The sequence below is a fragment of the Anthonomus grandis genome, chromosome 7, assembly GCF_022605725.1.
Source record: "Anthonomus grandis grandis chromosome 7, icAntGran1.3, whole genome shotgun sequence".
Taxonomy (NCBI): domain Eukaryota; kingdom Metazoa; phylum Arthropoda; class Insecta; order Coleoptera; family Curculionidae; genus Anthonomus; species Anthonomus grandis.
In genome coordinates, this window is record NC_065552.1 from 32,575,640 (window position 1) to 32,603,632 (window position 27,993).

The 27,993-nt window shown below is 35.5% G+C and overlaps 4 protein-coding genes across 8 annotated transcripts in view; 2 read left to right on the forward strand and 2 right to left on the reverse strand.

The window, feature by feature from the left end:
- Nucleotides 1-28: 28 nt before the first annotated feature.
- On the forward strand, nt 29-16,241 carry LOC126738207 (uncharacterized). Of its 3 annotated transcripts, XM_050443421.1 has the most exons (6): nt 29-491; nt 1,530-3,105; nt 3,185-3,338; nt 14,562-14,750; nt 15,777-15,929; nt 15,985-16,241. In XM_050443421.1, exons 1-2 carry the CDS (start codon nt 202-204, stop codon nt 2,416-2,418), a joined length of 1,179 nt encoding a protein of 392 aa, XP_050299378.1. In that variant the 5' UTR covers nt 29-201; the 3' UTR covers nt 2,419-3,105; nt 3,185-3,338; nt 14,562-14,750; nt 15,777-15,929; nt 15,985-16,241. The 3 variants fall into 3 exon arrangements, with proteins under 3 accessions (XP_050299378.1, XP_050299377.1, XP_050299376.1); XM_050443420.1 differs by having other exon boundaries at nt 1,530-3,109; nt 15,777-16,241; XM_050443419.1 differs by having other exon boundaries at nt 15,777-16,241.
- Nucleotides 554-2,651, reverse strand: LOC126738209 (uncharacterized). 2 transcript variants are annotated; one of them, XM_050443425.1, is made up of 2 exons: nt 2,509-2,651; nt 554-1,453 (listed from the first exon to the last, which is right to left on the reverse strand). In XM_050443425.1, exons 1-2 carry the CDS (start codon nt 2,639-2,641, stop codon nt 639-641), a joined length of 948 nt encoding a protein of 315 aa, XP_050299382.1. In that variant the 5' UTR covers nt 2,642-2,651; the 3' UTR covers nt 554-638. The 2 variants fall into 2 exon arrangements, with proteins under 2 accessions (XP_050299382.1, XP_050299381.1); XM_050443424.1 differs by having other exon boundaries at nt 554-1,456.
- On the reverse strand, nt 10,609-27,992 carry LOC126738204 (tectonic-like complex member MKS1). Of its 2 annotated transcripts, none has more exons than XM_050443414.1 (7): nt 26,856-27,992; nt 17,102-17,357; nt 13,957-14,129; nt 13,671-13,905; nt 13,246-13,537; nt 10,988-11,229; nt 10,609-10,930 (listed from the first exon to the last, which is right to left on the reverse strand). In XM_050443414.1, exons 1-7 carry the CDS (start codon nt 27,044-27,046, stop codon nt 10,685-10,687), a joined length of 1,635 nt encoding a protein of 544 aa, XP_050299371.1. In that variant the 5' UTR covers nt 27,047-27,992; the 3' UTR covers nt 10,609-10,684. The 2 variants fall into 2 exon arrangements, with proteins under 2 accessions (XP_050299371.1, XP_050299372.1); XM_050443415.1 differs by lacking the exon at nt 26,856-27,992 and adding an exon at nt 25,194-25,413.
- Nucleotides 13,357-27,993, forward strand: part of LOC126738210 (sex-lethal homolog) — a 50,726-nt gene continuing 36,089 nt past the window's right edge. Inside the window, exons 1-2 of the mRNA XM_050443432.1 lie at nt 13,357-13,497; nt 18,163-18,313. The gene's annotated coding sequence lies outside the window, so the exon portion shown is untranslated. The remainder of the gene's footprint in view (nt 13,498-18,162; nt 18,314-27,993) is intronic.

Here is a 27,993-nt window from a genome sequence, read left to right on the forward strand (position 1 = left end):
TCGAGGACCGGGTGCGAGAGAGACAGCCAGATAACTGTTATTTTAAGGCTACGGTTATAGTGCATGCGTGTTCTGACGAACTGGCGTTCGGCCGAAAACGTCAGAATTCTTGGTCAGAACAAAAGTGGTTAGTTTGTTTGCGTATTGTGACGAACTGATTTTAATTTTTACTGGTTTTGTTGCCGTCGCAAAATATCCGTGATGGATGACGTGGACGATTATCTGTTTTTAGAAAGTCCTTTGTTAAAAATGTTGTTAATGAATGAAAGGACTATATGTATAAACGAAATGTTTGCTTCAAGGAATATTAATGGTGAATTTCACACCCTATTTGAAGAACTTTTACGCCAACCAGAAAAATTTTTCGAATACTTTAGAATGTCAATACAAACTTTCAACTATATCCTAGAGGGGATCGAAGAAAGTATAACTAAGCAATCAAACTTTCGAGAATGCATATCAGCTAGAGAAAGATTGGCCCTAACTTTGAGGTAAGTCTGTACTTAGTAATACTTACAAATACTTCCTTAGTTGATTGTCAAAGGAATAAAACTTCTTATTTCTTATCTACAAACCATATTTTTTAAATACAAAATAATACTGTTAATACATTTTGAAAAAGTTTATACGAAATCCTATTACGGTCCAGGGTTATGTGAGGAAAAAAATGTTGCTAAGTCTGTGTAGGTATTAATATTGTCATGCTCTGCGGTTTCTACACTGCTAGGTCCAGAAGGGGTAGTCAGGAGGGAACATGAAGAAGTCGGCCTAGTGTTATGCATTGGCTCTGAAGATTTATTGTAATATGAATAGTGTGAAGATGGATAGGTGTTTCCACAGCTTTTTTGTTGTTGAAAATATTGCTCATCGCAAAATACTTGCTGCAGCTTATTTCTCACGATCATTTTCCTCTCTTCTGGCACATTTTTAAGGTATGGCAACAAGCTCATCAAAAAATGATAATCAGCATCTTCTTGGTCTACTTTCTTGGTAACCGGAGCGTTTTTCTTTTTAAATTCCTCCAACTTTTTCTGTTCAATTTCCAGAAGCTTGGAAAAAGCACTTGACTTTGCAATTTTGGCACGTTTAGTCTGAGGAGTTATGTCGGGATTGTCGGGGGCTACACGCTGTGATTGTGACCGAAAGTTTTTCTCTGTTTTGGAATTACTTGATGCAATTGCGCTCAACTGTGACTCATCATCCAAGTCATCTTCACTGCTATCATCGAATTCTCCAACATCGTTTTCAAGCTCTCCGTCAGCCTCGGGTTCTGGAATACTACTTTGCATAATTCTAGGGGCGAATTGATCTTTCAGAAACAGCATAGCTGTATAATACGGCCATGTCGATTCTTTTCCTCTGCCCCCTTCTTGGCCCGATCGAGTTTCTGTGCATTTTTTAAATTCTTTGCGATAGGTGTCTCTTAGACCACGCCACTTATTTTTGACAGTTTCTACTGAAATAAAAAAAAATTTAATAGAAGATGTTCACTTTAAAATTTTATTATTATCATATTATATTTTTTTTAGGTATCTATCTACGGGGATGTCTTTTAGGGCACTCAGTTTTTCATATAGAATTTCCCATAGTGCAATACGATTAATTGTTTATGAAACATGTCTATCAATATGGAATAGCTTTCGGGAAAAACACATGCCTATGCCTACTACAGAACATTTAAAAGCTATAGCAAAAGACTTTTTCACAAAATGGAATTTTCCTAACTGCGTTGGCTGCATTGACGGAAAACATATCAGAATTAAATGCCCACAAAATTCAGGATCGTTATATTATAATTACAAACAGTATTTTTCAATAGTGTTACAAGGAATATCGGATGCCAGTTATAGATTTGTGACTGTAGATGTGGGAGCTTACGGAAAGCAAAGCGATGGAGGCATATTTTCGCTTTCGAACGTTTATAAACATTTAGAGCAAAATACGTTTAATATCCCAGATAACGACTATATACCATCAACAAAAATTATGGCGCCCTTTGTACTATTAGGTGACGACGCTTATCCGTTGAAGTCGTATTTGTTAAAACCATATTCAAAACAGAATCTTTCCCGTGAAGAACGGATATTCAACTACAGATTGTCTAGAGCTCGGCGCTGTATTGAATGTGCGTTTGGGATATTAGTTAGTAAATGGAGATTTTTAAAAACAGAACTTCAGATGTATCCTGAAAAAGTTGACATTCTAGTGAAAAGTGCAACCTTATTGCATAATGTAATTATCGACATGGAAGGAGTCCCAGTACTGACACAAGAACAACATGGTCTCAATAAAAAGACATCTGTTTCAAGGCGATACAATCGCTACGGGGCAACAGCGGCTCAAGTAAGAGACATTTATAAAAATTACTTTTGGAGCCCAGCAGGGGCGGTGCAGTTTCAGTATAACATTTTTAATTAATAATTAAACCTAAATTCCTAAACTCATTTCTAATTTAATGTAAGTACTATGGAATATATGTAATATTAATGTACCTAATGTAATACTTACGACTTGTATTCATTTCCTGTGCAATCTTTTCCCATTTTTGTCGAGATTGATCTCTATTATGGTAACTTTTGTCCTTCATGTCCCATAAACTTTTGTTTTCAAGAACTAAACTAATTAATTTATCCACGTCCATACTTTTACAATTCAAATTCGCATTTACATTCGTCCGAAAAAACAAAATTATTTGAAAGATCTATTCTTCTGACGAATTCGTGCGGGTTCGGCCGAACAATTCGCTCCTAACGTAACCACTATAGTTTGCTGCTGTTTATTTGTTTGTTCGCGCGTGTTCTGACGAGTTCGTCCGAACGCCAGTTCGTCAGAACACGCATGCACTATAACCGTAGCCTAAAGGGGATAGACCCGAAGCTGGGTCGTTCGAAAACGCTGTGCTTGAAATTACATTTTTGGTTCTTTTTGCTCGTTTTTCCGCTTTATTTGTGAAAAAATATCCTGTAGGAAGAAGGGCCTTTGCTTGGACATAGTTTTCTTAGGGTCCCATAACGACGCTACGAAAATAATTGATAAGGTTTCTAGAATGGTGCTTTAATCTGTTCAACCGAGCGGTTCAATGACATTATAAAATAAAAATTAGTAGTGGGTAGAGAATTATTTTTTTTACTATAAGCACAAGCAAAATATTGACATTTTCTAATTTTCATTTATATCTTTATAGGATTGATTGTTACAAAAATGTGGAAGTGCGTAAGGAGTAGGGATATTCAGAATATGAACTGAAAATTGTCGAAAACAATAGAGTTGAGTCGGCAACACTGCCAAGGCCAGGGTAGCATATAGCGTGGCCATGCAGTGGTTTTAATGTGTGTGGGGTAAGGTCAATAATTTTTTTTTCTTTATTCATGCCAAAAGCTACAACCTCTTACACGAGAAAAAATATAGAAAAAAGTATCACAATTAAAATTACAATATTGAGTTTAACAGTTTACAATACGGTTATTTTACTACTATTAGAAAATTTCTCTATACCTAGGCCACGTATTTAATAAATATACCTGGACTGCCAATTCAATGAAAAGTAAATGACCACTACTAGAGGACACAATCCGCCATTTTGCGTGATTGTGTCCTTTCCATGTTGGTCACTCTGACAAATTGCAGTCGTGCCAATTGTAAGGAAACAAAACAATTAAAGTTTTCGAGAGGTTATGTTTTACAAAATAGAAATTTACTTTAGAATTTCGTTAAAATTTATGAAAGAAACTAATCCTCACCTAAAATGAGACAAAGTTTCAATTAACTTGGGATAGATGCATGCACTTTACTTGTATTTACTTAACAAATTCAGTTAAAAACACTTTTATTTTCTTTCTATTTTTACTGTTACGGCTTTTACTTTCCTTTTGTGTACAGTGTTTGCACATTAATAGGTACAACTAGGTATCTATAAAAAACAAAATATAGATGATTTTATGAGGCTTTGTAATTAGCAACGTGTATACAAACGGTGTTCGAAAAATAGACGAAAATATTTAAATGGGCGATTCCTTCTAAAAAAATATGAGAAAAAGTTTCCATAAACATGGGTCCGGAAATGCACAGTTTTCAAGATACAGGGTGATAATTTTTTTAAAAAATATTATTTTATTTATTTATTTATTTATTTAATAGACGGGATCAACTCCATTACAAGAAAAAATATTACAAAGTTCAATAGTTACACCTAACCATAACTTAAAATAGCGAAAATACAAATATGTTTTTACAGGCAAACCAACATAAAATCAACAGAAGAGTTTACACAATCTCTCTAATTTGATTCCTAAAACTAGACAAGCCAATGCCCACAACTTCAATATCCTCATAGTTGATAATATTTAAGGTTCTTTCGATAGGGGCGTGAGTGGCATAGTTGCTACTGTGAAAAGGCAAAGCAAATAGTCGGTTTCGTCTCAAGAGTCTTGAGGGGACATTGAAGCTAATTCTACCGAGAAGGTCGGGGCATACAATCAGACCATTAAGAAGCTTAAATACAAAGGTTAAATCACCACGAATACGTCTTTCTCTCAATGTTGTCATAGCCAGCACTTCACTTTTGTCATAGCGTGCATACCGAATCATCATAAACATGATCGTTCGGTATTTCCAAATTTAATTTAAATAGACAAAATCTTAAAAACTTATTCTGAATCCTTTTAAGGGCCAGACAGCTGTTCATGTAATAGGGGGGCCATATCATTGAGCCATACTCCAATAAAGAAACCACCAAAGACATGTACACTCTCTTACAGGTCTCGAGTGATAGCTCTCTACAGTTACATAGAACAAAACCCAGAATCCTGGAGGACCTAACCACTATATTATTTCTGTGTATATTAAAATTTAAATGATCGTCAAAATAAATGCCAAGATCCTTGATTGTATCAGAATACTGAACAGGGCTTCCCTCTATATTGTATGATGTTACAACTTTTTTACTTCTTTTGTGAAAACTAATATAATTACATTTCTTTATGTTTAAGAATAAGATATTGTTGACACACCAATCATTTAGCCTATTCAGGTCATTCTGTAACAAAATTTGGTCTTTGGGAGTCTGGATTACTCTATAAAATTTCAGGTCATCTGCAAACAATAAAAAGGCACTATTTTCATAACATGTAGCTATATCATTAATGAAAATGTTAAAGAGCAATGGTGAGCAGTGTCCACCCTGAGGTACACCAGAACATACATTGATATTGCTGGATCTAGCACTACACAATCTAACCTGCTGAGTCCGGCCTGACAAGAAGCTTGTGAACCAGGCAACTATATGAATGGAGAAACCAAACACTCTAGGTTTCTCCTGCAAGATTCTGTGATCGACTCTATCAAAAGCCTTGGAGAAGTCTGTATAAATCACATCCATCTGACATCCCCTCTCCAAGGCATCCAACAGATCCTGCTGATAGATCAACAAGTTAGTGATCGTAGATCTGCCCGAACTAAACCCATGCTGCTGATTGAGCAACAGCTCCTTGCAATAGAAATAAATTTGGTCGCAGATAAGACTGTCCAACAGTTTTGGAATGGCCGACTGGATGCAAACGCCCCTATAATTGCCTATTTGGTCATTATTATCTGATTTAAATATTGGTACCACAAAACTATGCTTCCATAATGACGGAAAGAGTGCTGAGCCAAGGGATTTCTGAAAAAGGAAGAATAGAGGGCGAGAAACAGTACAGACACATTTTTGTAAAAAATAGTTTGGTATCCAATCAGGACCTGAACTAACTTTGGCCTTTAATTTTAAAATTTTATTATTAATATATATTTTTTTTATATTTATTTTTTATTTTCTTATTAATATTAAAAAAAATATTTACTTGATTCTTTTGAAATTTAACAGTATTACTTGTTGTATTAAGAGGCTAATTTAGCTCTAATTAGATTAAAATTATAAGGTCCAGTGGCGTCCCGGAGAACATCTTAGCAAATATTATTGGCAAAAAAATGTACGCCACTCCCTTTTTTTCAACTTTAATATTTGTTGTTTGATTAAGCATTTAAAAATACAACTTTTTCGCCTCTGGTATTTTTTTCGTATCTCACTGTGTTTTCGACAAAAAAACTAAATACCGTTTTATTGCATGCCACTGGGCAAAATTGGGATATTAATTTTTGGTAAAAAAATCACAGGTGCCTTGGAAGACAAAAAATCATTTCTGCATGGAGGTTTGACATTGAGAAGTGTCAGTTCTCCTAGAAAAATAATTAATATTAATAAAAAATTAATATTTAAAAAAAAATGTATCACCCTGTATCTTGAAAACTGTGCATTTCCGGACCCATGTTTATAAAAACTTTTTCTCATATTTTTTTACAAGGAATCACCTATTAAAATATCTCCGTCTATTTTTCGAACACCCTGTATAGTAAAAATAAACAGCTCTATATCATGGGCGTACAAAGGAAACCCTGTAAGTCCACTTTTTTCAAAAAATCGTTTTTTTGCATAGCCAAGTCCATTTAAATATAACCTATCATACTAAATACCCGTTAAGTCCAATATAGTTCAAATAGAAGAGATACGTCTAGCTTCCATGTTATTAAGTCTGGAGAGACTAAATATTATTCAGGAAAAATCCATTAAGTGCACTTAATTGATTTATAAATTATTTGACACTCAGAAAAAATCCATTAACTCCAATAATAAGTTTGCGGTATTCGAAATTGCATCCTGATATTATCGAATATAAATACGAACATAGCAGCGATTATAAGGTTATTAGAGTTTGGGGAAAAGGTAGACCACCAGCAATTCAAAAAAATTAGAGAAACTATATAAAGGCCCTTTATCGATAAGTACAAAGAAAAAAAAGATCTTTTGAAATTATGCAAAAGTGGTGCTATTCCTTCGGAATTCCATGGGTGGTACCAGTCTCTTTTTACTGCAAAAAATATTGAAGAAGCCAGTATTGGAATTTCCGATGAAGAAACTGATTCCGATTCCGACAATGAGCCTCTTTCTCATTATCTTGTTTAGAAAAACTATTACAGTTTATGAAGAAAAATCTGATAAGTCTCAAAAAATGTGATTAGTTTGTCAGCATAAACCCATTAAGTGCAACTATTATTTAAAAATGCTAATAAACAATTTGTTCTAAAAAATAATGTATTTTAATTTAACCTAAACTAACTCTAAACAGATGTTAGTACCCAAAAAATGCATTTAGCAAACATAAAAAATAAAATTGGATTTTACATAAAACTTGAAAGTTTAAAATCGCTTTTTTTCACATTTTTAGTTTTAGGACTTACAGGGTTTTCCTTGTACGCCCACGATATATAATTCTATCATAAACAACACAGACAGACAATTTACAATAGTGCACTTTTGAGAAACAATGAACCAAATATTTTTAAATGATGGTGATACATTTTTCACGTATTAAATAAGGAGGAAGTTACATCGCTTCTTGCAGACGATATACCCAAGCGTCCTTTGCAAATCGCCAAAAACTAGGAAATCCGCTATACTCACAATTGAGAATGTTCCTGACAGGTCACACGTCAAACGTCAGCGTTGTCAACTTCATAACCGTTATTTAATATATTTTTTCTTGGCAACACTAAAAACGTTCAGAGTGACCAACATTAAAAGGACACAACCACTATAAAAATGGCGTCCACCAGGCAGTGGTCATTTGCTAATGCAGTCCAGCTATATTTATTAACTTCGTGACCTAGGCCCTTTCTAGTGTCTTTATAGAACAGAAAACTCAAAATAATCATCCATCATTCCCAAAGAGACTTAAGTATATGAATAAAGGGGAGGAGAAAGTAAACTCAAAGTCCAAGTCTCATAATCAAGCGTCTATTTAAGGGAACAGAAAACTGCCTTCGCTGCTTTAAAAAAAGTGTTTTTTTTCTGGTTTTTTTTCCTAAGCTTACAGGACCCGGGAGTGAATAAGGGTGCTGTGTGGGATAAATTAACTATAAAATAGGGCGAAGCAGCATCTGTACTACATACCTGAATACAAAAAGCAACTACAGCGTGTTTTTGAACAAAATAAAGGTTAAAAACCACTAAAAAAAAAAACAAAATCATCTGCATATTTTTTCAAACCATCCAATGCAAAAACTCCACAACAAGTGAAACTGGTTTTCTGCTTATTCACTGGCCTAGGGCTATGTTGCCATATTGACATACAAATAAGCAAAATACTGTAAACTATTTTTATATGGCAAAAAGGGTTGAGGCTATCCAGGTTAAATTTGTTTAAATTTTGAAATATACTTACGAGGGCGTTTAGTTAAATCCCAGTGAACTCTTGCCACAATCGGATTATTGGAGGAATTGAGCAATGTATTATCAAGAAATATTTTCTAGATTTTCGTTTGTTTTTTACATATTTTTTTTTAACTGCTAAACACGCAGACTATAAAAACAAAAAGATGCCTTGATGGAACTACTAGGAAAAATTGTAATATTTTTGCCGAAAGTTGGCCAACATTAATTCGCAGTATCGTAGAGAGAGGCGTAATTATAAAAAATATGGAAAGTCTGGAGTGGCTTCTTCTTTTTGTTCTAAATAGTTTGAGTATAATTTGATGGCTTTCCTCCGAGACAAAAATAAACCAAGAACTACAGAAGAGAGTGGCCTTGATGAAAACAATTCTTGATATAGATAGTACCGAAACTTTAGATAAATACATTAAACTATGGTACGAATCTCCTGTGGCTAGAAACCTCAATGTAATGGCAAAACGACCCACTGCTGGGATAGAGTCTCTATAGTTGGTGTTGCTCTTGCTAATGATAGAGCCAATTAAACAAAATAAATTTTTAAAATCTGCCCTTGACATTCTTAAAAAGTTCTTAAAACTTGATGACAGTTCACGTCCTATACTTATATCATCTTCTCTTGCAATAGTTTAGAAGTCACATTTTCTTCTTTTTGCCTTAAAGATGGTCGAACCCAAAATCGACGTTTATTTTTGTTCTTTTTATTCATAATAAAATAGGTAGCTCCTCGTAAGAGAGTAAAAATAAATCCTCGTCCTCTTGTCTGGATGTAAAGTGAATAAAACATAAACAGTACATAGTACACAGTTTTTAATGATTTAGTTCGTTGCTGGTGTAAACAAAAAGTCCGTTGGGGACATAACAGTTTTTAAACAATTTCAAAACAAAACTGTTCGAATTTTCTGTTCAAACGGACAGTTCGTGTTTTGTTTTTGTCCTGTCCGCTTAGTGCGAACCCGCCATTAGGCGACATATACAATCATTGATAACGAAGTATCGACTAAAGGCTTTACAGGCCATGGAGGTAAACAGGAGCATCTCTCCTTCTGTAAGAGAAAACAAGCAAACGAACATGTTTAATAAAAATCTGTACTCTACACAATCTGAAGATGAACAAGTATTCCAGGAATTATTACCACGTAAATCAACGAGGACAGTGGACAGGGAGACCATTCGGCAACATGTTGAACAGTTGACGAAGCTTGGCAGCTATCAAAATAATTGCGTATTTGTTAGTTTTGAGACTCGAAAGAGATGTTGTAAGCTACGGTAGCTATTGTCTCTTGCCATAAAATTTAAAGTAATTTGTAATTTAACACGTGCTGGTATTGCATCCCTGATAAATGTGTCCAATTTCTGAATTCGCGGCGCGATTAAATTCAGCAATGTTTCAAAATCGGCAGATGTAATTTTCAAGCACATTGGCCGGAGTTTTTTATAGCCAATTAGCATATGCTCCCAATTCATTTCGTCTCAAAATCCAATCCCTTACCCAAATCTTTTTTTTTTTTTAAATTTTCTTAACTTCATTTATTAAAACACTTGCAGCTTGCACTAAACATTTTTTAACAACGGCTCGGCATTTTTGCCTAACCTGCTTGTTCATTTTGAGGCACTAAATATTCTTTTAAATTCCTAGCAAATGTGGCTACTGTTACTCTACCAAAATGAGTAGAGTAGAGTATTCTAGAAAAAAAGTCGGTTAGTGAACTCTACTACTTACTCTACACGTGTAAACCGGGCTTTAAGACTAAAATGCGTAAAGTGTTACGTTGGGGCGCTGTTTATTTATGGTATGAATATGAAAGGCTGTACATTGAAGATGAGTATAATTAAGAAACTGAAGGCTTTTGAGATGTAGATGTACCGCAGAATGGTTAAGATAACCTGAAGTGCGAAAATGACCAATGAGGAACTTCTTAGACCACTTCCGCGTCATCCTTCACCCAGTCAACACGTGGTCGTTCATTTTCCTTTCCTATCCTTCAGATTCCTTTCCTAAACCCTTTCCTACCCCTTGCCGTTTTCTATAACGTGCATTTAAGTATTAAATTTTGTGAAAGTTATCGATTCGGGAAACAGGGTACATACCCGACGGTTTTCCCGAATCTCCAAATCGTGGTGGCAGATTGCCTAGTAGCAGAGCCAATTCAGCTAATAACCTAGCAAGCAAGCAACTTCTTAGACGCGTCACCAAGGAACGCGAACTCTTTGAAATCATTAGGAAACGGAAAACGACATATTTGGGGCACATCATACGAGTAAAAGATACCGATGGCTGCGCAATATATAAACATATAACCTTTGACCTAAGACAGATTTTCGAGAAAGGTAATAATAAAATAAGATTGTTAAAAGCATCAAATGTCTATATTTAATAAAGTTATGAAACACAAATAATAAGTATTATAACCAAAACACAAATTACATTTTAAGGTTTCTTCGTACTTCAAGCATTTCCTTTCTAGCTCTTTTAAACTCTTGTATAACTTGTTCCACACTTCTTATCAAAGCTGAAGACCCCAATGTTTCAGAAATAATTTTTCTTGTTCTATCCGGATCTCCAGAACGTTCTTCTATAAACTCTTGCGATTGATGTAGGACATGTATTCGAACCTTTAACTGTCCTGTGGACACAGTTTCTGTGCCATATTTATTCATAACGCTTTCCTAAAATTATACATATTAACTACCACGAAACTTTGAAGCAGCCTTTTTGGTTCTTACTGAATAATCTTTTGGCATACCAATCCAGGTGACGTCGCTGTAATTCTGACAATCGCCAATAAAATACCTTTTCATTTCACTTATTGGATTTTTGGTAGTAAATCGGAAACAGTTTAGATCATATTGAAAATAACCGGATTGGGAAATTGGTAGATTTATGTAGGAAAGGCCTTCTGTTCTGAATCTTTCCCAAGAATCTTTAGAGAAGATTTCGAAGTAAATGTAGGGGCATTTCGGCAAACCTAAAAACATTGGTACAAGGTTTAAATTTATTAAGAACATACGCAGCACTCCGACAAAGAGCATTGTCGAATACGCTTCGTCAGAATCTAACTTAGTAAAGCTTTGTTTGTTATAGAAGGTTATCAAAAAATTAACGGGTTCTATACAGGGCTCAGTATAGAGAGCTAGAGTTATATAAGGTGAGAAATAAATACGATATATCTATAATAATAGTTCTGTCTTCATCGCATCTAGTTATTAGAGCTTTTTACGTCCATTTAATTTGTACCTGTTGTGTTGTATTTTACAATAACGATTCAAACCACAGGAGGCCAATACGAGTGATTTCATTCTGTGGAGAACATGATTGAAAACACAACGAACCAAAATTATTAAAATCAGATTTTTTTGTCAAGTAATTCTATCCGATTCTATGTCTCTGTGAAACACCCTGTATAGAATACATAGCCACGATCCACGCTTTCAAAGATGTCATTAGTTACTTTAGCAAGCGCTGTAGATGTATTTAATGAGGCCTTAAATCCGCATTGATTATTTGTTAATAAATTTTTAAATAGGAAATAGTCGTAAATTTGTTTGTACGTAATCTTTTAGAATATTTTAGAAGCTTTAGCCTGAATCCCCATTGGTACGTAATTATACGGATCCGATGGTACCACATGATTGCTAGACCCAAAATCGGGTCTGTTATTGGCTGATAGCAATCACGTGGTCCCAACGGATCCGTAATTACGTATCAATGTGGATTCAGCCTTAGGTAGAATACTGATGACACGCAGGTCAGAAAATTCATTTGAATTTGCAAATGTTACTAGTGGAAGTCCAATTGCACTTTTCCATGCAAATGGAAAATAATTTTGCTCAAAAACAACAGTTTATTATATGAACCATAATATTATGAAAATGTAAATACGTTAATTATTATTCTGCTAGTTTTTGTACAATTTTATTAGTATTCTGTAGCTAAAGTTGATTCGTAGGGTTTCTTTAGGGTTCTACTTACGTTTGGTTTATTATTTTTATCTATAGTGTTTAGTTTTTAAGTAGTTCATCTTGTTCGAGAGCCCCATTTTGGCCCCAATTTAGGTTATTTAGGTTATATTATTGTAAATCCCTGTAGTTCTAATTTTCTAGAATTTGTATACTTGCTTGCTTTGACGGTCAGTATTCTCCTAAAATTATTGGTCTCTTTGGGCAAAAACAATGAAGATAATTCTAAATATTTCGAAACTGTTCCATCGGGTTTTAAAAAGGACGCGCTTCGTGACAATTCATTCAGTTTGAATTGTTTAGTCAGTTTTTACCTTGGAAACAATTAAACGACAGTCAAGGCGATTTAGGATTTAGGTTAGTGTTTTTGACGTTGACAATAAAAGTGTGTTCCCGAATTTCGTTACAATATATATGCGCACTACAATACTTAAGTATTTTAAGAGAAATAGTGTCATCACCTCGGTAGATAGGTGCTGCAGGGTCTTACGTCAGTCTAGCACGTATATAGTCTGCTTAAGTACATAGAATGTTAAGCGTTTTTATTTTCCTTTTTATATATTTTGTTATTTTCTTTTTTCTTTCCTGCTGCATATGTTGAAGTACCAATTTCAACATATTTTTATTCTTTCTCTTCTTTTTTTTCAAATCAATTTTTTTCCTGTACTTGGGTAACAAACCTGTTGGAAATAAATGCCGTTTTTTTCATCACCTGCCCCGTTTTTTTTCAATTCATGCAAAATTTGACTTTGACTTTGATCAACAAAATTGTTTGTTTTATAGAAAAGTTAATAGGGGAAGTCTTTTCTCCACAAATAAATAAAATGGCTAGAACACTTGCCGAAATGCACACACACTCCTGAAATTAGGATTGGCATTTTATTTGTGGGGAAAAGACTTTTCTTATTAACTTTTCTATGTTTCATCGACTTCACTTCAGAATGGACTTTTTCCTTAAAATCGTTTGTTATAAAACATCTTTCCTTAAAACAGAAAGTCCAATCGATTAAGTAAAATTATATTACCTTCTGAATTAAGACAATTATACTCAATAAGAGCTTCAATACAATGTCCGAAGTGAACCAATCCATCCTCATTAGCTTTACAAGTTTGTGTTGTACCTCTTAAAATCTCATCATTTTCACAATTCCATCCTTCTGGAAGGTCAATAAAGTACTGAACAAATACTTCTGGATATTCAAAACGCGTTCCCGAAGAAATTTCCAATAAGAGGAAGACATACAGTTTATTCTTGGGAGGAAGCTTAAAGCTATCAGGTAACATTTGGATCTTTAATTTTTCTTGGTATTCATTAATCTAAAATAGCCCAGAGTTCATAAATATTTTATAGATAGCAATTTCGCTGTTTCAAAAATGTATCCATCCAACTACTTTATCTTTAAAACCATCGTAATAAACCAAAGTATGAATAAATGGTAAGACCACTTACTTCTCTAATTAAACTTTTCTCGTTAAGCCCAATCGATTCCGGAATCTCTTTTGAGCAGTTTTCAATAAAATAACTAAAAACTTTCTCGTCGTTTTGAATTGATCGCGGAACCGATAATTTGTAGGGACGGCTAACGGTGAAATCCGGGAATACTTGTAAGACTTTCATGCTCGGGTTATATTTCAGAGTGCAGAGCAGTTTTTCGTTTTTAATCCAAGTATCCTCAAAGTATTCCCTAAAAGAAACATTTCAGATAACTTTCATTAACGCTGCTAGTTCAACTTACCCAAAATCCGCTAGCAAATACATTTTTATATCTTTGTGAGTATGAACTGGCTGTTCAATGGTTTTTTCAAGGCTCTTATTAAAGTCGTATTCTTCAGAATCTAGTTCGTTATCATCTATATTTAAATTTTGCAAGCGAGTTTCCAAATAATTAGTATCATTTCCACTAGGTCTCTGTAAATTTAAGAAAAATACTGACTTAACTAAAAGTTAGCCAGGAAAATGTTGTCTAACATTGTAGCAAAGACTATAGAGAAAACGCGGATTTTGAAGTACCAAGATTTAATGAAGAGTACGCTATAAAGCATCTATTACACAGGGCGAGATTACTAGCCAGTCACCGGCGAGTAAAATTTAAAGCGAGTGAGCGAGTTAGAACACGCTCAGCGAGCGCAAGCTACACACGCAGGGCTAGTTCTAATCGCTTTACTCGGAGGGTATTGAATTTTTGGAAGTTGTTTGTTTTGTATTTTGAGTTTTTAAAAATTTATGAACAATTTCCAGTAAAATGGAATATTAAACACAAAGATTATCTAAATATTAAACTGAAAGACGTATTATTTAAGAACATGTGTGAACAATTAGATGATAAAGGTCTTCTAAAAGGAATGGATGAAAAACAATTCAAAAACAAAACTAAAAATTTGAAAGATGTGTTTCGTCAAGATGTGGCCGAAATAGAACGAAGCAAAAAAAGTGGCTGTGGAACAGAAGACATTTACACCTCAAAAATGGTTTGAGGCTGCCCATTTTTTCGCAGAAGTTTTGTCAACAAGGCATAGTAATTCAAACCTGGTGAGTAGATTTTAGAGCTAGAATTTTTTTATTTTTACATAAGTAAATTGTGCATAACAAATAAAGTTTAATTTTCTCATACGTTTTGGGCAAAATTACTTTGTAAAATAATAACTTGTATTTACTTAAAAATATAAAAAAATATTATTCAAGTTAATTCCAATTCCACTTTTTTCCATTACCGCGCTAAAGGATTTTCTTCCATAAAATACTTGGCGTACGTGCATCTTACTTCCTCTGCTGAATTTTTGTAATTATTACTTCCCAAATGAATAACCAATGACCGATTATCCACGTGGTTTCTCCATTGTTCAAAAGTAATATTTCCCGTGTTCAGATCCTCTCTATCCACACCATTTTCAGGAAAATAAGTATCGGGGCTGCTTTTTCTCAGCCAGTTGTGGAGACTACATGCTGCCAAAATAATATCGTCAATTGTTGCTTCTTTTAATTGAATTGGTCTTGAAAATATTTTGAAGCGCCACACAAGAATACCAAATGCATTTTCTGATACTTGTCTTGCTCAAGAGAGTCGGTAGTTGAATATCCTTTCAGTATTATTAAGCTGTGACTTACTGTACGGCTTCATTAAGTTAAGACATCGTCCCCCACAATGACCTAATTTTCAGGCATATTAAGAGTGTTATTTTCCATAGCGATGTTTAAAGTACTATCTCTAAATATTGCACTGTCACTAGCTCGGCAGTTTGCTCCAATACCAATGTAAGTAAAGCAATAATCTGCGTCCACCATTGCAAATAACACTACACTATAGGTTTTTTTGTAATTAAAGGACACTGACCCAGACCTGGGAGGTTTTTTAAACAGAACGTGCTTGCCATCAATCGCTCCACAACATCTCGGGAAATTTCAACGAAGAAGAAAATTGCTTTGTATTTTTTTCCATTCATTTCTGGCTGTAGGCATCTGGAAGAAAAATATTATATATTTTAGAAAATTTGTTTACTTCTTAAATCAAGCAAAAGGTAAACACATTTTTTATAGATTTGTTCTAATTTTTTTCAGACTCTACCCAGCACATAGAATATATATGAGGAAGTCTCAAACTCTTAAATTGAACAGCCTGATGATGAAGAACCCGATACACCGCCCAAGGAACAAAATGTAAAACTCTCTACTAAAATCTATCACAAGTAAAACTGTCGACGAATTTGGGAAGTATGTAGCTGCAGAGCTACGTCAATTGCCGCAACGTCAGGCTATTTTATTGCAGCAAGAAATCCAGAATTCTATTACACGTGTAAAGCTAATATGTTTAGAAAACAATAACCAAATAAATACTTACTACGGAGAACCCCTTCAGCTGCAAACTTCTCCATCGTTATCCTCCCCAAGTGATCCCAGCCCTGCCTCAACCACATATGAAACACATACCCAACCCCAAAATAACGAAGATAACGGATATGGTCACGATGTTCTTCATCAAGCACTTATAAATACTTTTTATAAATAAATAACTTTTTTCGTAAACAGTGTGTAAAAAACTAATTGATTATTAAGTTATGCCTACCTTTATATATGGCTTTAGAACCTGACAAATTGCTGCAAGTACTTCGGGTACAAACAGTGACATTGTACATTCAGGCACTCGAAATAAATATTCTAGTGATGTAAACGAATCACCAGTTGCCAAAAAGCGCAGGGTCATTTTTAGTTTCGTAGCAGTTGGTATCGGCATCCTAAGTTTTGTTTTTTTTCTGCGGATTGTTTCGTCAACCATTTGCAATATTAAACTGTTCATCGCTCATTCTCAAAACATTCCTGTATGCCACAGGATCTTCATCCATATTAGAAGCCCCATATGTGTCTCGTTTTGAAATCCAATTCCTAACCCACACCCGTCTTGCTTTTCTTTTTTTCTGGTTTAACATTTCTTGAAGTTTTTCCGAATTAAAAGGCTCACAACAACAATCCCTGCACGCACTATATCCGCCATTTTATCCAACTAGTACTAGTCCTGTTTTGAATTACACATAGCGTTTTCACTCTCCAGAGAGAGAAATCGCGAGCGAGTAGCGAGAAAAGTAGGCCAGTGTTCAACTTTACTCGCTGGAAGAAAGCGAGCCGCGAGTTTACTAGCAGCCGCGATTACATTTGGTGACTTTTATAGCAACAAGTAAATTCGCCGGCGACTGGCTAGTAATCTCGCCCTGTGTAATAGATGCTTAAGGAAGAAGACAGTAAAAAGTAAATCATTGTTAGGACTGCAGTAAAATATAATAATAACTCCTTTTTTTATCCATGGTTTAATTGTATACAATTAAGCTTAACGATTTACGTAAAATTTTGTGATCTCGTCTTAGTTATTTAACGACTTCATAAAAGAATACCTCGGTTTCGGCATAAAATTCTTCAGAATCAATATACGAAAACAGAAATCCATCATTAATATCTTCTTCCGAGTCTTCACAAACGAGTCGATTGAATTCTTTTTCTTGCTCAGTAAAGCAATTCCTTTCATCCGCATAATATTGTTTTTGAGATTTACTAAAATATTTTTCCTGCCATAAGAAAACCTTTTCGATTGAATTGTTTTCCTTATTTTTAGTGGAATTTTGGTGTTGCTGCACTTCTTGTATCTTTATCCTAAAAAATAAAAACTGTAGTATTTAATGTAATTAACGTAAAAAACTATGGCTTCAAATTATACAATAGCCTGGGAAATACGGATATAGCAAGATATTGATAAAGTTACTATAAAATATCCGGTATTGTCCTACAAACGTTTAATATTACAAAAAAAAATATAAGAATGAAAGTAATCTGGTACAGCCTCGAACGAAATATTACCCTAATCGCTGGCAATTATCGATAGTCCCTATACATTAATAGCAGAATATACTCTATAATAAAGCATGTTCATGAAATATCAGCAAATTGAATATTCTTGAAACATTTACTGAATATTTTATATCAAGTATCTAGCACTATTCTGTCAAAATCTGATATCTATAGACGTGTCCAACTCCATTGTAAATGGGTATAATTGCGAAAATGCTTATAATCTTTTGATCTTCAATTAAGGTGCTTCTAAATTTTTGAAAATTAGCAGATACGGCTGTAATGTTATGTAATTTAAATTTTAGTCATAAGCAAGCAGCGAAGTAGTAACTTTCAAACGAATTTTATTTGTCGCATCCTATAAAGTCGAAATTGCCTCAGGTTTTTTACATACCGTCAAAACTTTCCTAATTTGGACTTCTTTAATTCGCAGTATAAAAGACTTGACAGAATTTTATGGCCTTAGTGATAAAAGATTAGTAGTTCCATAACAGAATGTAAAAGCATAACTAAAAACGTTAAACTGCAAAGCATTAAAATTAAGCATTCCAGAAAACAATTTAAGGTAATCAAAGTTGCACTGTGTACCGTATTTATACTCCGTTTCTAGAAACTGGAGGTAACACTAGATGCCCTGGAATTGGCCCTCAACCAAGGTTTAACGCTCATGATGATCGCATTGTCGTCTTACAAAGTCCCGGATTAGGACCTTACGGCTATATAACTCAGAAATCGACTTTATCTCATCCGGAATATGACCGGTAAGTAAACGAATCATTATTCAAAAACTGGGAGAAGCCAACCTTGCAAGTCATAGACCCGCGATAGGTCCAGAGCTTCTTAGACAACATCCTATTATATGACGTCAGTTTACCAGGAATAATAAATACTTTGGTGAAAATGAAGGAGAGCGCCTTTTGTTTACTGATGTGTCGAGATCGATTTCCAAATGGTTCTGAAACGGTTTTACAGAGTTTTAATTTAGTCCTAGGGTAGACTACCAAGCGGTAATTACTTATTCATTTATTAGATTCACTTGGATTCACTTACGTGGGCTAGAATTTTTCTAGAGGCACACACAGAGTCGTACGTCATTCCAAAATCCCTTTTACGGCTGTCAACTAGTAAGAATGAGAGAATTTAATACATATTTTCTTTAAGAAACAACTCTGCCTCCGGAAATAATGCATAGACCAAGAGTGTATCTTTAATGTTTCTGAACCCTGTTGAAACGAACTAGTAACTGTGTGAACTATTTAGAATAATTTCAGTCATCATTAAATAAAAACACACAGTTACTAGTTCGTTTTAAAAGATTTTAGAAACATCAATGATATACTCTTGCTCTATGCATTACTTCCAGGCGCAGAGTTGTTATTAAATTATTTGATTCTTACTAGTTGAGATGTGATGAGGCATTATGGGCTACTCAGATTATTTATGGAAACCCTTAAGAGCAGTAGTTCTATAGCTATACAATCGAAGTTAAGGAAACCCTAATCATATTATATATATACCCTTTCATATTATGTATAATGATAAAGGCAGGGTCACGAATATCAGTTGTTCTTCATTATTCCGAAATCATAGTGGTGGCGTAAGCAGACACAACGCACAACATCTCTTGAGACACGTGAAAGATTAGCGAATTTTCTGGACCATGCGGTTTGACGAGCATATTATAAGGAGCCCCAAGCCAGAATTGTCAAGTCAGAATTGAGACGCAAGTGAAATAGACGATGCACAGCAGGGCAGTGCATGTTTTTGTATTCAGTATAATTTAAATCTTCTTCTTTTTCATCAGTCTTCTCCAATCCACTTCTAGACATAGGCTTCTTCGTGAGTTTTCCATTCGTGTCGGTTTTGAACAGTTCTAAGCCAGCCAACTATCTCCCAGATGTAATCCGTCCATCTTCTCTGTATTCTTTCTCTGTTTCTCTATGTTGCCACTGTATCCTACCTTTTTGTCTATCTCTCCTCATCTTGTCTCGCTACGTAACCCGCCCACTGCCCAGGTCCATTTCAATTTGGCAACTCTATTGAATGTATCAACGACTTAAGTTCGCCTCCAAAGCGAGGTCGAAAAAATACTCGATTTCTTAGTTCTGCTCGGATTCCCTTATAACCCGGTATTTTTGTGATCTACTTGATGAGAACAATCCGCTGGTATAGTTAGTTCAAATTGGAAAAAAAAATTTTCTGAAAAAAATCCAAACGGGGGGGTATACCCGAAAAATGAAAAAACCCAAACTTTGAAGGCCGATATCTCGGCTTCTATGGGAGCTATCGGGAAAATTACAACGGTTTTGTCTTAGTTCCGTCCTTTTGAATCCAACGAGACCATCCGCAAGGTCGTAGCTTTTATAATAGTCGAGATATGGCATTTTTCATGCCCATTTTTGGCCTCAAAAACGAGGTCGAAAAAATACTCGATTTCTCAGTTCTGCTCGGATTCCCTTATAACCTGGTATTTTTGTGATTTACTTGATGAGAACAATCCGCTGGTATAGTTAGTTTGATTTCGAAAAAAATCAATTTTTGGTGAAAAAATTCGATACGGGGGGGTATACCCGAAAAATGAAAAATTCCAAACTTTGAAGGTCGATATCTCGGCTTCTATGGGAGTTATCGGGAAAATTTCAACGGCTTTGTCTTAGTTTCGTCGTTCTGAATCCAACGAGACCATCCGCAAAGTCGTAGCTTTTACGATAGCCGAGATATGGCATTTTTGATGCCCATTTTTGGCCTCAAAAACGGACGTCGAAAACGACTTTTTCAGGATTTTCAAAGTGCTCTCATTCCCTTAGTTCTGCTCGGATCCTGTTATAACCCGGTGTTTTCGTAATCTAGATGACTCAAATAAGACGCTGGTATACTTAGTTTGATTTCGAAAAAAATCAATTTTTGGTGAAAAAATTCGATACGGGGGGGTATACCCGAAAAATGAAAAATCCCAAACTTTGAAGGTCGATATCTCGGTTTCTATGGGAGTTATCGGGAAAATTCCAACGGTTTTGTCTTAGTTTCGTCGTTCTGAATCCAACGAGACCATCCGCAAAGTCGTAGCTTTTACGATAGCCGAGATATGGCATTTTCGATGCCCATTTTTGGCCTCAAAAACGGACGTCGAAACGACTTTTTCAGGATTTTCAAAGTGCTCTCATTCCCTTAGTTCTGCTCGGATCCTGTTATAACCCGGTGTTTTCGTATTCTAGATGACTCAAATAAGACGCTGGTATACTTAGTTTGATTTCGAAAAAAATCAATTTTTGGTGAAAAAATTCGATACGGGGGGGTATACCCGAAAAATGAAAAATTCCAAACTTCGAAGGTCGATATCTCGGCTTCTATGGGAGTTATCGGGAAAATTCCAACGGTTTTGTCTTAGTTTCGTCGTTCTGAATCCAACGAGACCATCCGCAAAGTCGTAGCTTTTACGATAGCCGAGATATGGCATTTTTGATGCCCATTTTTGGCCTCAAAAACGAGGTCGAAAAAATACTCGATTTCTTAGTTCTGCTCGGATTCCCTTATAACCCGGTATTTTCGTGATCTACTTGATGAGAACAATCCGCTGGTATAGTTAGTTCGAATTCGAAAAAAAAAATTTTTTCTGAAAAAAATCTAAACGGGGGGGTACACCCGAAAAATGAAAAATTCCAAACTTTGAAGGTCGATATCTCGGCTTCTATTAGAGCTATCGGGAAAATTCCAACGGTTTTGTCTTAGTTTCGTCGTTCTGAATCGAACGAGACCATCCGCAAAGTCGTAGCTTTTACGATAGCCGAGATATGGCATTTTCGATGCCCATTTTTGGCCTCAAAAACGGACGTCGAAAACGACTTTTTCAGGATTTTCAAAGTGCTCTCATTCCCTTAGTTCTGCTCGGATCCTGTTATAACCCGGTGTTTTCGTAATCTAGATGACTCAAATAAGACGCTGGTATACTTAGTTTGATTTCGAAAAAAATCAATTTTTGGTGAAAAAATTCGATACGGGGGGGTATACCCGAAAAATGAAAAATTCCAAACTTTGAAGGTCGATATCTCGGTTTCTATAGGAGCTATCGGGAAAATTCCAACAGTTTTGTCTTAGTTTCGTCGTTCTGAATCCAACGAGACCATCCGCAAAGTCGTAGCTTTTACGATAGCCAAGATATGGCATTTTCGATGCCCATTTTTGGCCTCAAAAACGGACGTCGAAAACGACTTTTTCACGATTTTCAAAGTGCTCTCATTCCCTTAGTTCTGCTCGGATCCTGTTATAACCCGGTGTTTTCGTAATCTAGGTGACCCAAATAAGACGCTGGTATACTCAGTTTGATTTCGAAAAAAATCAGATTTTGGTGAAAAAATTCGATACGGGGGGGTATACCCGAAAAATGAAATATTCCAAACTTTGAAGGTCGATATCTCGGCTTCTATTAGAGCTACCGGGAAAATTCCAAGGGTTTTGTCTTAGTTTCGTCGTTCTGAATCCAACGAGACCATCCGCAAAGTCGTAGCTTTTACGATAGCCAAGATATGGCATTTTCGATGCCCATTTTTGGCCTCAAAAACGGACGTCGAAAACGACTTTTTCAGGATTTTCAAAGTGCTCTCATTCCCTTAGTTCTGCTCGGATCCTGTTATAACCCGGTGTTTTCGTAATCTAGATGACTCAAATAAGACGCTGGTATACTTAGTTTGATTTCGAAAAAAATCAATTTTTGGTGAAAAAATTCGATACGGGGGGGTATACCCGAAAAATGAAAAATTCCAAACTTTGAAGGTCGATATCTCGGTTTCTATAGGAGCTATCGGGAAAATTCCAACAGTTTTGTCTTAGTTTCGTCGTTCTGAATCCAACGAGACCATCCGCAAAGTCGTAGCTTTTACGATAGCCAAGATATGGCATTTTCGATGCCCATTTTTGGCCTCAAAAACGGACGTCGAAAACGACTTTTTCAGGATTTTCAAAGTGCTCTCATTCCCTTAGTTCTGCTCGGATCCTGTTATAACCCGGTGTTTTCGTATTCTAGATGACTCAAATAAGACGCTGGTATACTTAGTTTGATTTCGAAAAAAATCAATTTTTGGTGAAAAAATTCGATACGGGGGGGTATACCCGAAAAATGAAAAATTCCAAACTTCGAAGGTCGATATCTCGGCTTCTATGGGAGTTATCGGGAAAATTCCAACGGTTTTGTCTTAGTTTCGTCGTTCTGAATCCAACGAGACCATCCGCAAAGTCGTAGCTTTTACGATAGCCGAGATATGGCATTTTTGATGCCCATTTTTGGCCTCAAAAACGAGGTCGAAAAATACTCGATTTCTTAGTTCTGCTCGCATTCCCTTATAACCCGGTATTTTCGTGATCTACTTGATGAGAACAATCCGCTGGTATAGTTAGTTGGAATTCGAAAAAAAAAAATTTTTCTGAAAAAAATCTAAACGGGGGGGTACACCCGAAAAATGAAAAATTCCAAACTTTGAAGGTCGATATCTCGGCTTCTATTAGAGCTATCGGGAAAATTCCAACGGTTTTGTCTTAGTTTCGTCGTTCTGAATCGAACGAGACCATCCGCAAAGTCGTAGCTTTTACGATAGCCGAGATATGGCATTTTCGATGCCCATTTTTGGCCTCAAAAACGGACGTCGAAAACGACTTTTTCAGGATTTTCAAAGTGCTCTCATTCCCTTAGTTCTGCTCGGATCCTGTTATAACCCGGTGTTTTCGTAATCTAGATGACTCAAATAAGACGCTGGTATACTTAGTTTGATTTCGAAAAAAATCAATTTTTGGTGAAAAAATTCGATACGGGGGGGTATACCCGAAAAATGAAAAATTCCAAACTTTGAAGGTCGATATCTCGGTTTCTATAGGAGCTATCGGGAAAATTCCAACAGTTTTGTCTTAGTTTCGTCGTTCTGAATCCAACGAGACCATCCGCAAAGTCGTAGCTTTTACGATAGCCAAGATATGGCATTTTCGATGCCCATTTTTGGCCTCAAAAACGGACGTCGAAAACGACTTTTTCACGATTTTCAAAGTGCTCTCATTCCCTTAGTTCTGCTCGGATCCTGTTATAACCCGGTGTTTTCGTAATCTAGGTGACCCAAATAAGACGCTGGTATACTCAGTTTGATTTCGAAAAAAATCAGATTTTGGTGAAAAAATTCGATACGGGGGGGTATACCCGAAAAATGAAATATTCCAAACTTTGAAGGTCGATATCTCGGCTTCTATTAGAGCTACCGGGAAAATTCCAAGGGTTTTGTCTTAGTTTCGTCGTTCTGAATCCAACGAGACCATCCGCAAAGTCGTAACTTTTACGATAGCCGAGATATGGCATTTTTGATGCCCATTTTTGGCCTCAAAAACGGACGTCGAAAACGACTTTTTCAGGATTTTCAAAGTGCTCTCATTCCCTTAGTTTTGCTCGGATCCTGTTATAACCCGGTGTTTTCGTAATCTAGGTGACTCAAATAAGACGCTGGTATACTCAGTTTGATTTCGAAAAAAATCAGATTTTGGTGAAAAAATTCGATACGGGGGGGTATACCCGAAAAATGAAATATTCCAAACTTTGAAGGTCGATATCTCGGCTTCTATTAGAGCTATCGGGAAAATTCCAACGGTTTTGTCTTAGTTTCGTCGTTCTGAATCCAACGAGATGATCCGCAAAGTCGTAGCTTTTACGATAGCCGAGATATGGCATTTTCGATGCCCATTTTTGGCCTCAAAAACGGACGTCGAAAACGACTTTTTCAGGATTTTCAAAGTGCTCTCATTCCCTTAGTTCTGCTCGGATCCTGTTATAACCCGGTGTTTTCGTAATCTAGATGACTCAAATAAGACGCTGGTATACTTAGTTTGATTTCGAAAAAAATCAATTTTTGGTGAAAAAATTCGAAACGGGGGGGTATACCCGAAAAATGAAATATTCCAAACTTTGAAGGTCGATATCTCGGCTTCTATTAGAGCTATCGGGAAAATTCCAACGGTTTTGTCTTAGTTTCGTCGTTCTGAATTCAACGAGATGATCCGCAAAGTCGTAGCTTTTACGATAGCCGAGATATGGCATTTTTGATGCCCATTTTTGGCCTCAAAAACGAGGTCGAAAAAATACTCGATTTTTAATATTCTTAGTTCTGCTCGGATTCCCTTATAACCCGGTATTTTTGTGATCTACTTGATGAGAACAATCCGCTGGTATAGTTAGTTCGAATTCGAAAAAAAAAATGTTTTCTGAAAAAAATCCAAACGGGGGGGTATACCCAAAAAATGAAAAAAGCCAAACTTTGAAGGCCGATATCTCGGCTTCTATGGGAGCTATCGGGAAAATTCCAACGGTTTTGTCTTAGTTTCGTCCTTCTGAATCGAACGAGACCATCTGCAAAGTCGTAGCTTTTATAATAGCTGAGATATGGCATTTTTCTCCTAGCTGATATTTCTGTCATCTGTCAATCATTCTTATAAATGACACTAAAAATTTTCATTCATATTTCATTCTTCTCGGTTATCACGACTAATACAATTCCGTACGGTATAATTTACACATGAAAAAGTATTACGGCGTATTAAAAAGTAGGGCTCTAATATAAATATAAATATCAATGATTTTTCCAACAATATAAATAATGGATCTTTGTAACTCACCTTATTTGCAAATTTCTTATATCATCAATACATCTGTAAACTCCTGTAGATTTAACAACTGTTTCGGTAATAAATTCCATTTTCACTTATGGTAAGTAGGGTCATGCAGAGCCATAAATTAAATTAATATTTACTAAAACTGGAAACCTACTATTACTTGGTTTCATATTATTTTAAGCGCCATTTGTTTGTATTGTGAAGATGCATGTTGGGTTGCCACTTGCCTACCATTAAGCGCCATCAGAGCATTGTTGCCATTAATATCGTCGGTCAAATTTACGCTAAATTTAGAAAAAATATAGATAGAACCAAGGATTATATTTACGTAAAAATTTGTGAAAAAAATATAAAATATTCTCCCTATAAATAAATTTGAATGCTCTATTGAATGCTTTATCTAATTTTGGTAAAAGGTCGAATAAAGGCTCAAGAATATTTTCTTATTCTCTTTTTAATGTTCTTAGCTTTCGTCTAAAATTGTTAGCCCATTTATGAATTTTTCTTGAGGTTTGGCTATATACAATAAGTTATTTGAAATTATAACATATTTATTTCCAAACGCATTTTCAGCCTTTATCAATGGGATTCAGCGCAAAGCTTGGAGGTACACACAATTTTAGATATAAAATTAAAATATAATTTTCAACATATATGGTAAGACAAGACATAAAACAAATGAAAAAATATATTTTGTTGGTGGTGATGACTTAAAGAAAAAATTAGAGAAAAAAATTGGAGAGGTTTAAGAAACTTCTTCAGAAGAGAATTTAAAAAATCTACTTCACATAAATCTGGCGACGCAGCTAAGGGCTACACCTCTAAATGGTCATTTTATAATCTGATGCTTTTTCTAAAAAAGATAATGACGCCAAGAAACTTGGAAGCTAGTGTCCCCGAACCTGAATCTAAGCCAACTGACATTGATGAAGCGGGTTTCGAGCATGATAACGATGATAAAACAGCTACAAGACAAACACCGTCAACGACTTCACAAACTCTGCTACCACAAATCCATCAATCATCATCCTCTAAACGCCTGTTCAAGTCACCACCAAAGAAGAAAAATAGGCGACAGAATCAAACAGCTAACTTTGATGAAGCGTTTCTCAAAATTGAGGAAGAGAAATTGAAATATTTCAAGGGGCCTGTGCAGGATAGCAAAATGCAATTCCTAATGAGTCTGCACCCTTTTATTAAAAAAATACCTGCTTCTCAATAGTTGTCAATATGAGGTGACTTAATGCAAATTCTCATGAATAATTAATCCACTTCATCATATTTACCAACTCCCAGTCCAGTCATTGAGTGAAGACTGAGTAAGTGATTGTTCGAACTCCCAACGTAATTCTGGAAGGAACTCGTCAGTTGCCAATACAACCCGCCACAGCTTCAAACGTTTTTCACAAGTTTTGATCCAACAGACATCGAAGAAAAAAGCTAATCTGTCTTAAAATGTCTCCAAAAAAGTCTGAGAGAGGTTCTTTTTCTTATATTCTTTAGAAATAAGTTTATTTCAGTTGCAAAGAAGTTTATTTGTGTTAGGAAGTAATCTATTTTTATTAAAAGACGTTTATTGAAAATTTTATTTGTTTACGGTATAACACAAGTTTATGTTAAAAATTAAAAAGTTCATCAAGTTCAATATTCTGTTTATCCTCTTACCTCAGTGTCACAGTCAAACGCTCTTCAGGGAATATCACACGGCGAAAATTGTTGTATTTAGTCAGGTCAGACTTAACATTTTCCAAGATATAGTTGAAAGTTTCCATACGGATATATTCAAAAAACTTTGTGGGCTTTTCCTTTATATCATCCATTAGCTGATGGAACTCGCCAAACTCTTCTCTTTTCATATGTATACCCAGTCCATCCTCTTCTGACGCATTCGCCTTCGACGTCGTAGCAGATTGTTTTCAGCCAGATAAAATAATGGATCCATTTTTAGTTCCAAAGTTCTCTTTGATTTTTAAAGTAGTTCAAGTCCAAGTTAGTAACTACACTTAGTACCAAGTTACCAACTAGATGAAATCTCTGAATATGTCCGGTGAGTGAATTGCTAATTGCAGAAAGGGGATATCTCAATTTTCTAGCAAATTTGCGATTGTCCTATTGTAAGACGCTCATCTAATACAAAAGGACCAAACAACTGGTCGTTCAGCATTCCACATCACACATTAACACTGAATCGATGTTGAAAGTTCGTTCAAACGTGGCATGAGGATTTTCATCTGACCACCGATATTCATTGTGTCGGTTATTAATTCCGTTGCGGGCAAAATGAGATTCATCGCTAAATGTATTTATGTAGGCCTCGATTTTGTTGGATCCATTCGCAAAATTAAACCCTTAAGCCATAATCACCCTCTTGAAGATGTTGAACCGGTTGAATATGGAAAGGCTTAAAACCGTTTTTCCTAAGTGTCTTTCAAACGTCCACATGTGATGCTAATCGAAGTTCTTTTGTAATCCGCCTCGTACTAACACCTGGGTTCTCTTCAGCCATATCCAGAACATTTCCTTCATTTTCCACCATAGTCCCGCCTCTCGTTCAGAATTAATTCTTAGGCTTGGAATTATTCCTGTTTTCTGAGCATTTGCAAAACCTGTCTGAAAAACTTTTCGATTTGGAATTCTTCGATTTGGAAAATGACCTCGGTATTTATCAACAGCACGTAATGTGCTACCATTACGGAAACCATACACGAATATGTCAGCATACTTCCTAAGGGTGAATGTGTGAGCCATTACGTAATGGAAAATTCGCTCTTTTCGAATTGAGACGCTCAGAATCAAACTGACA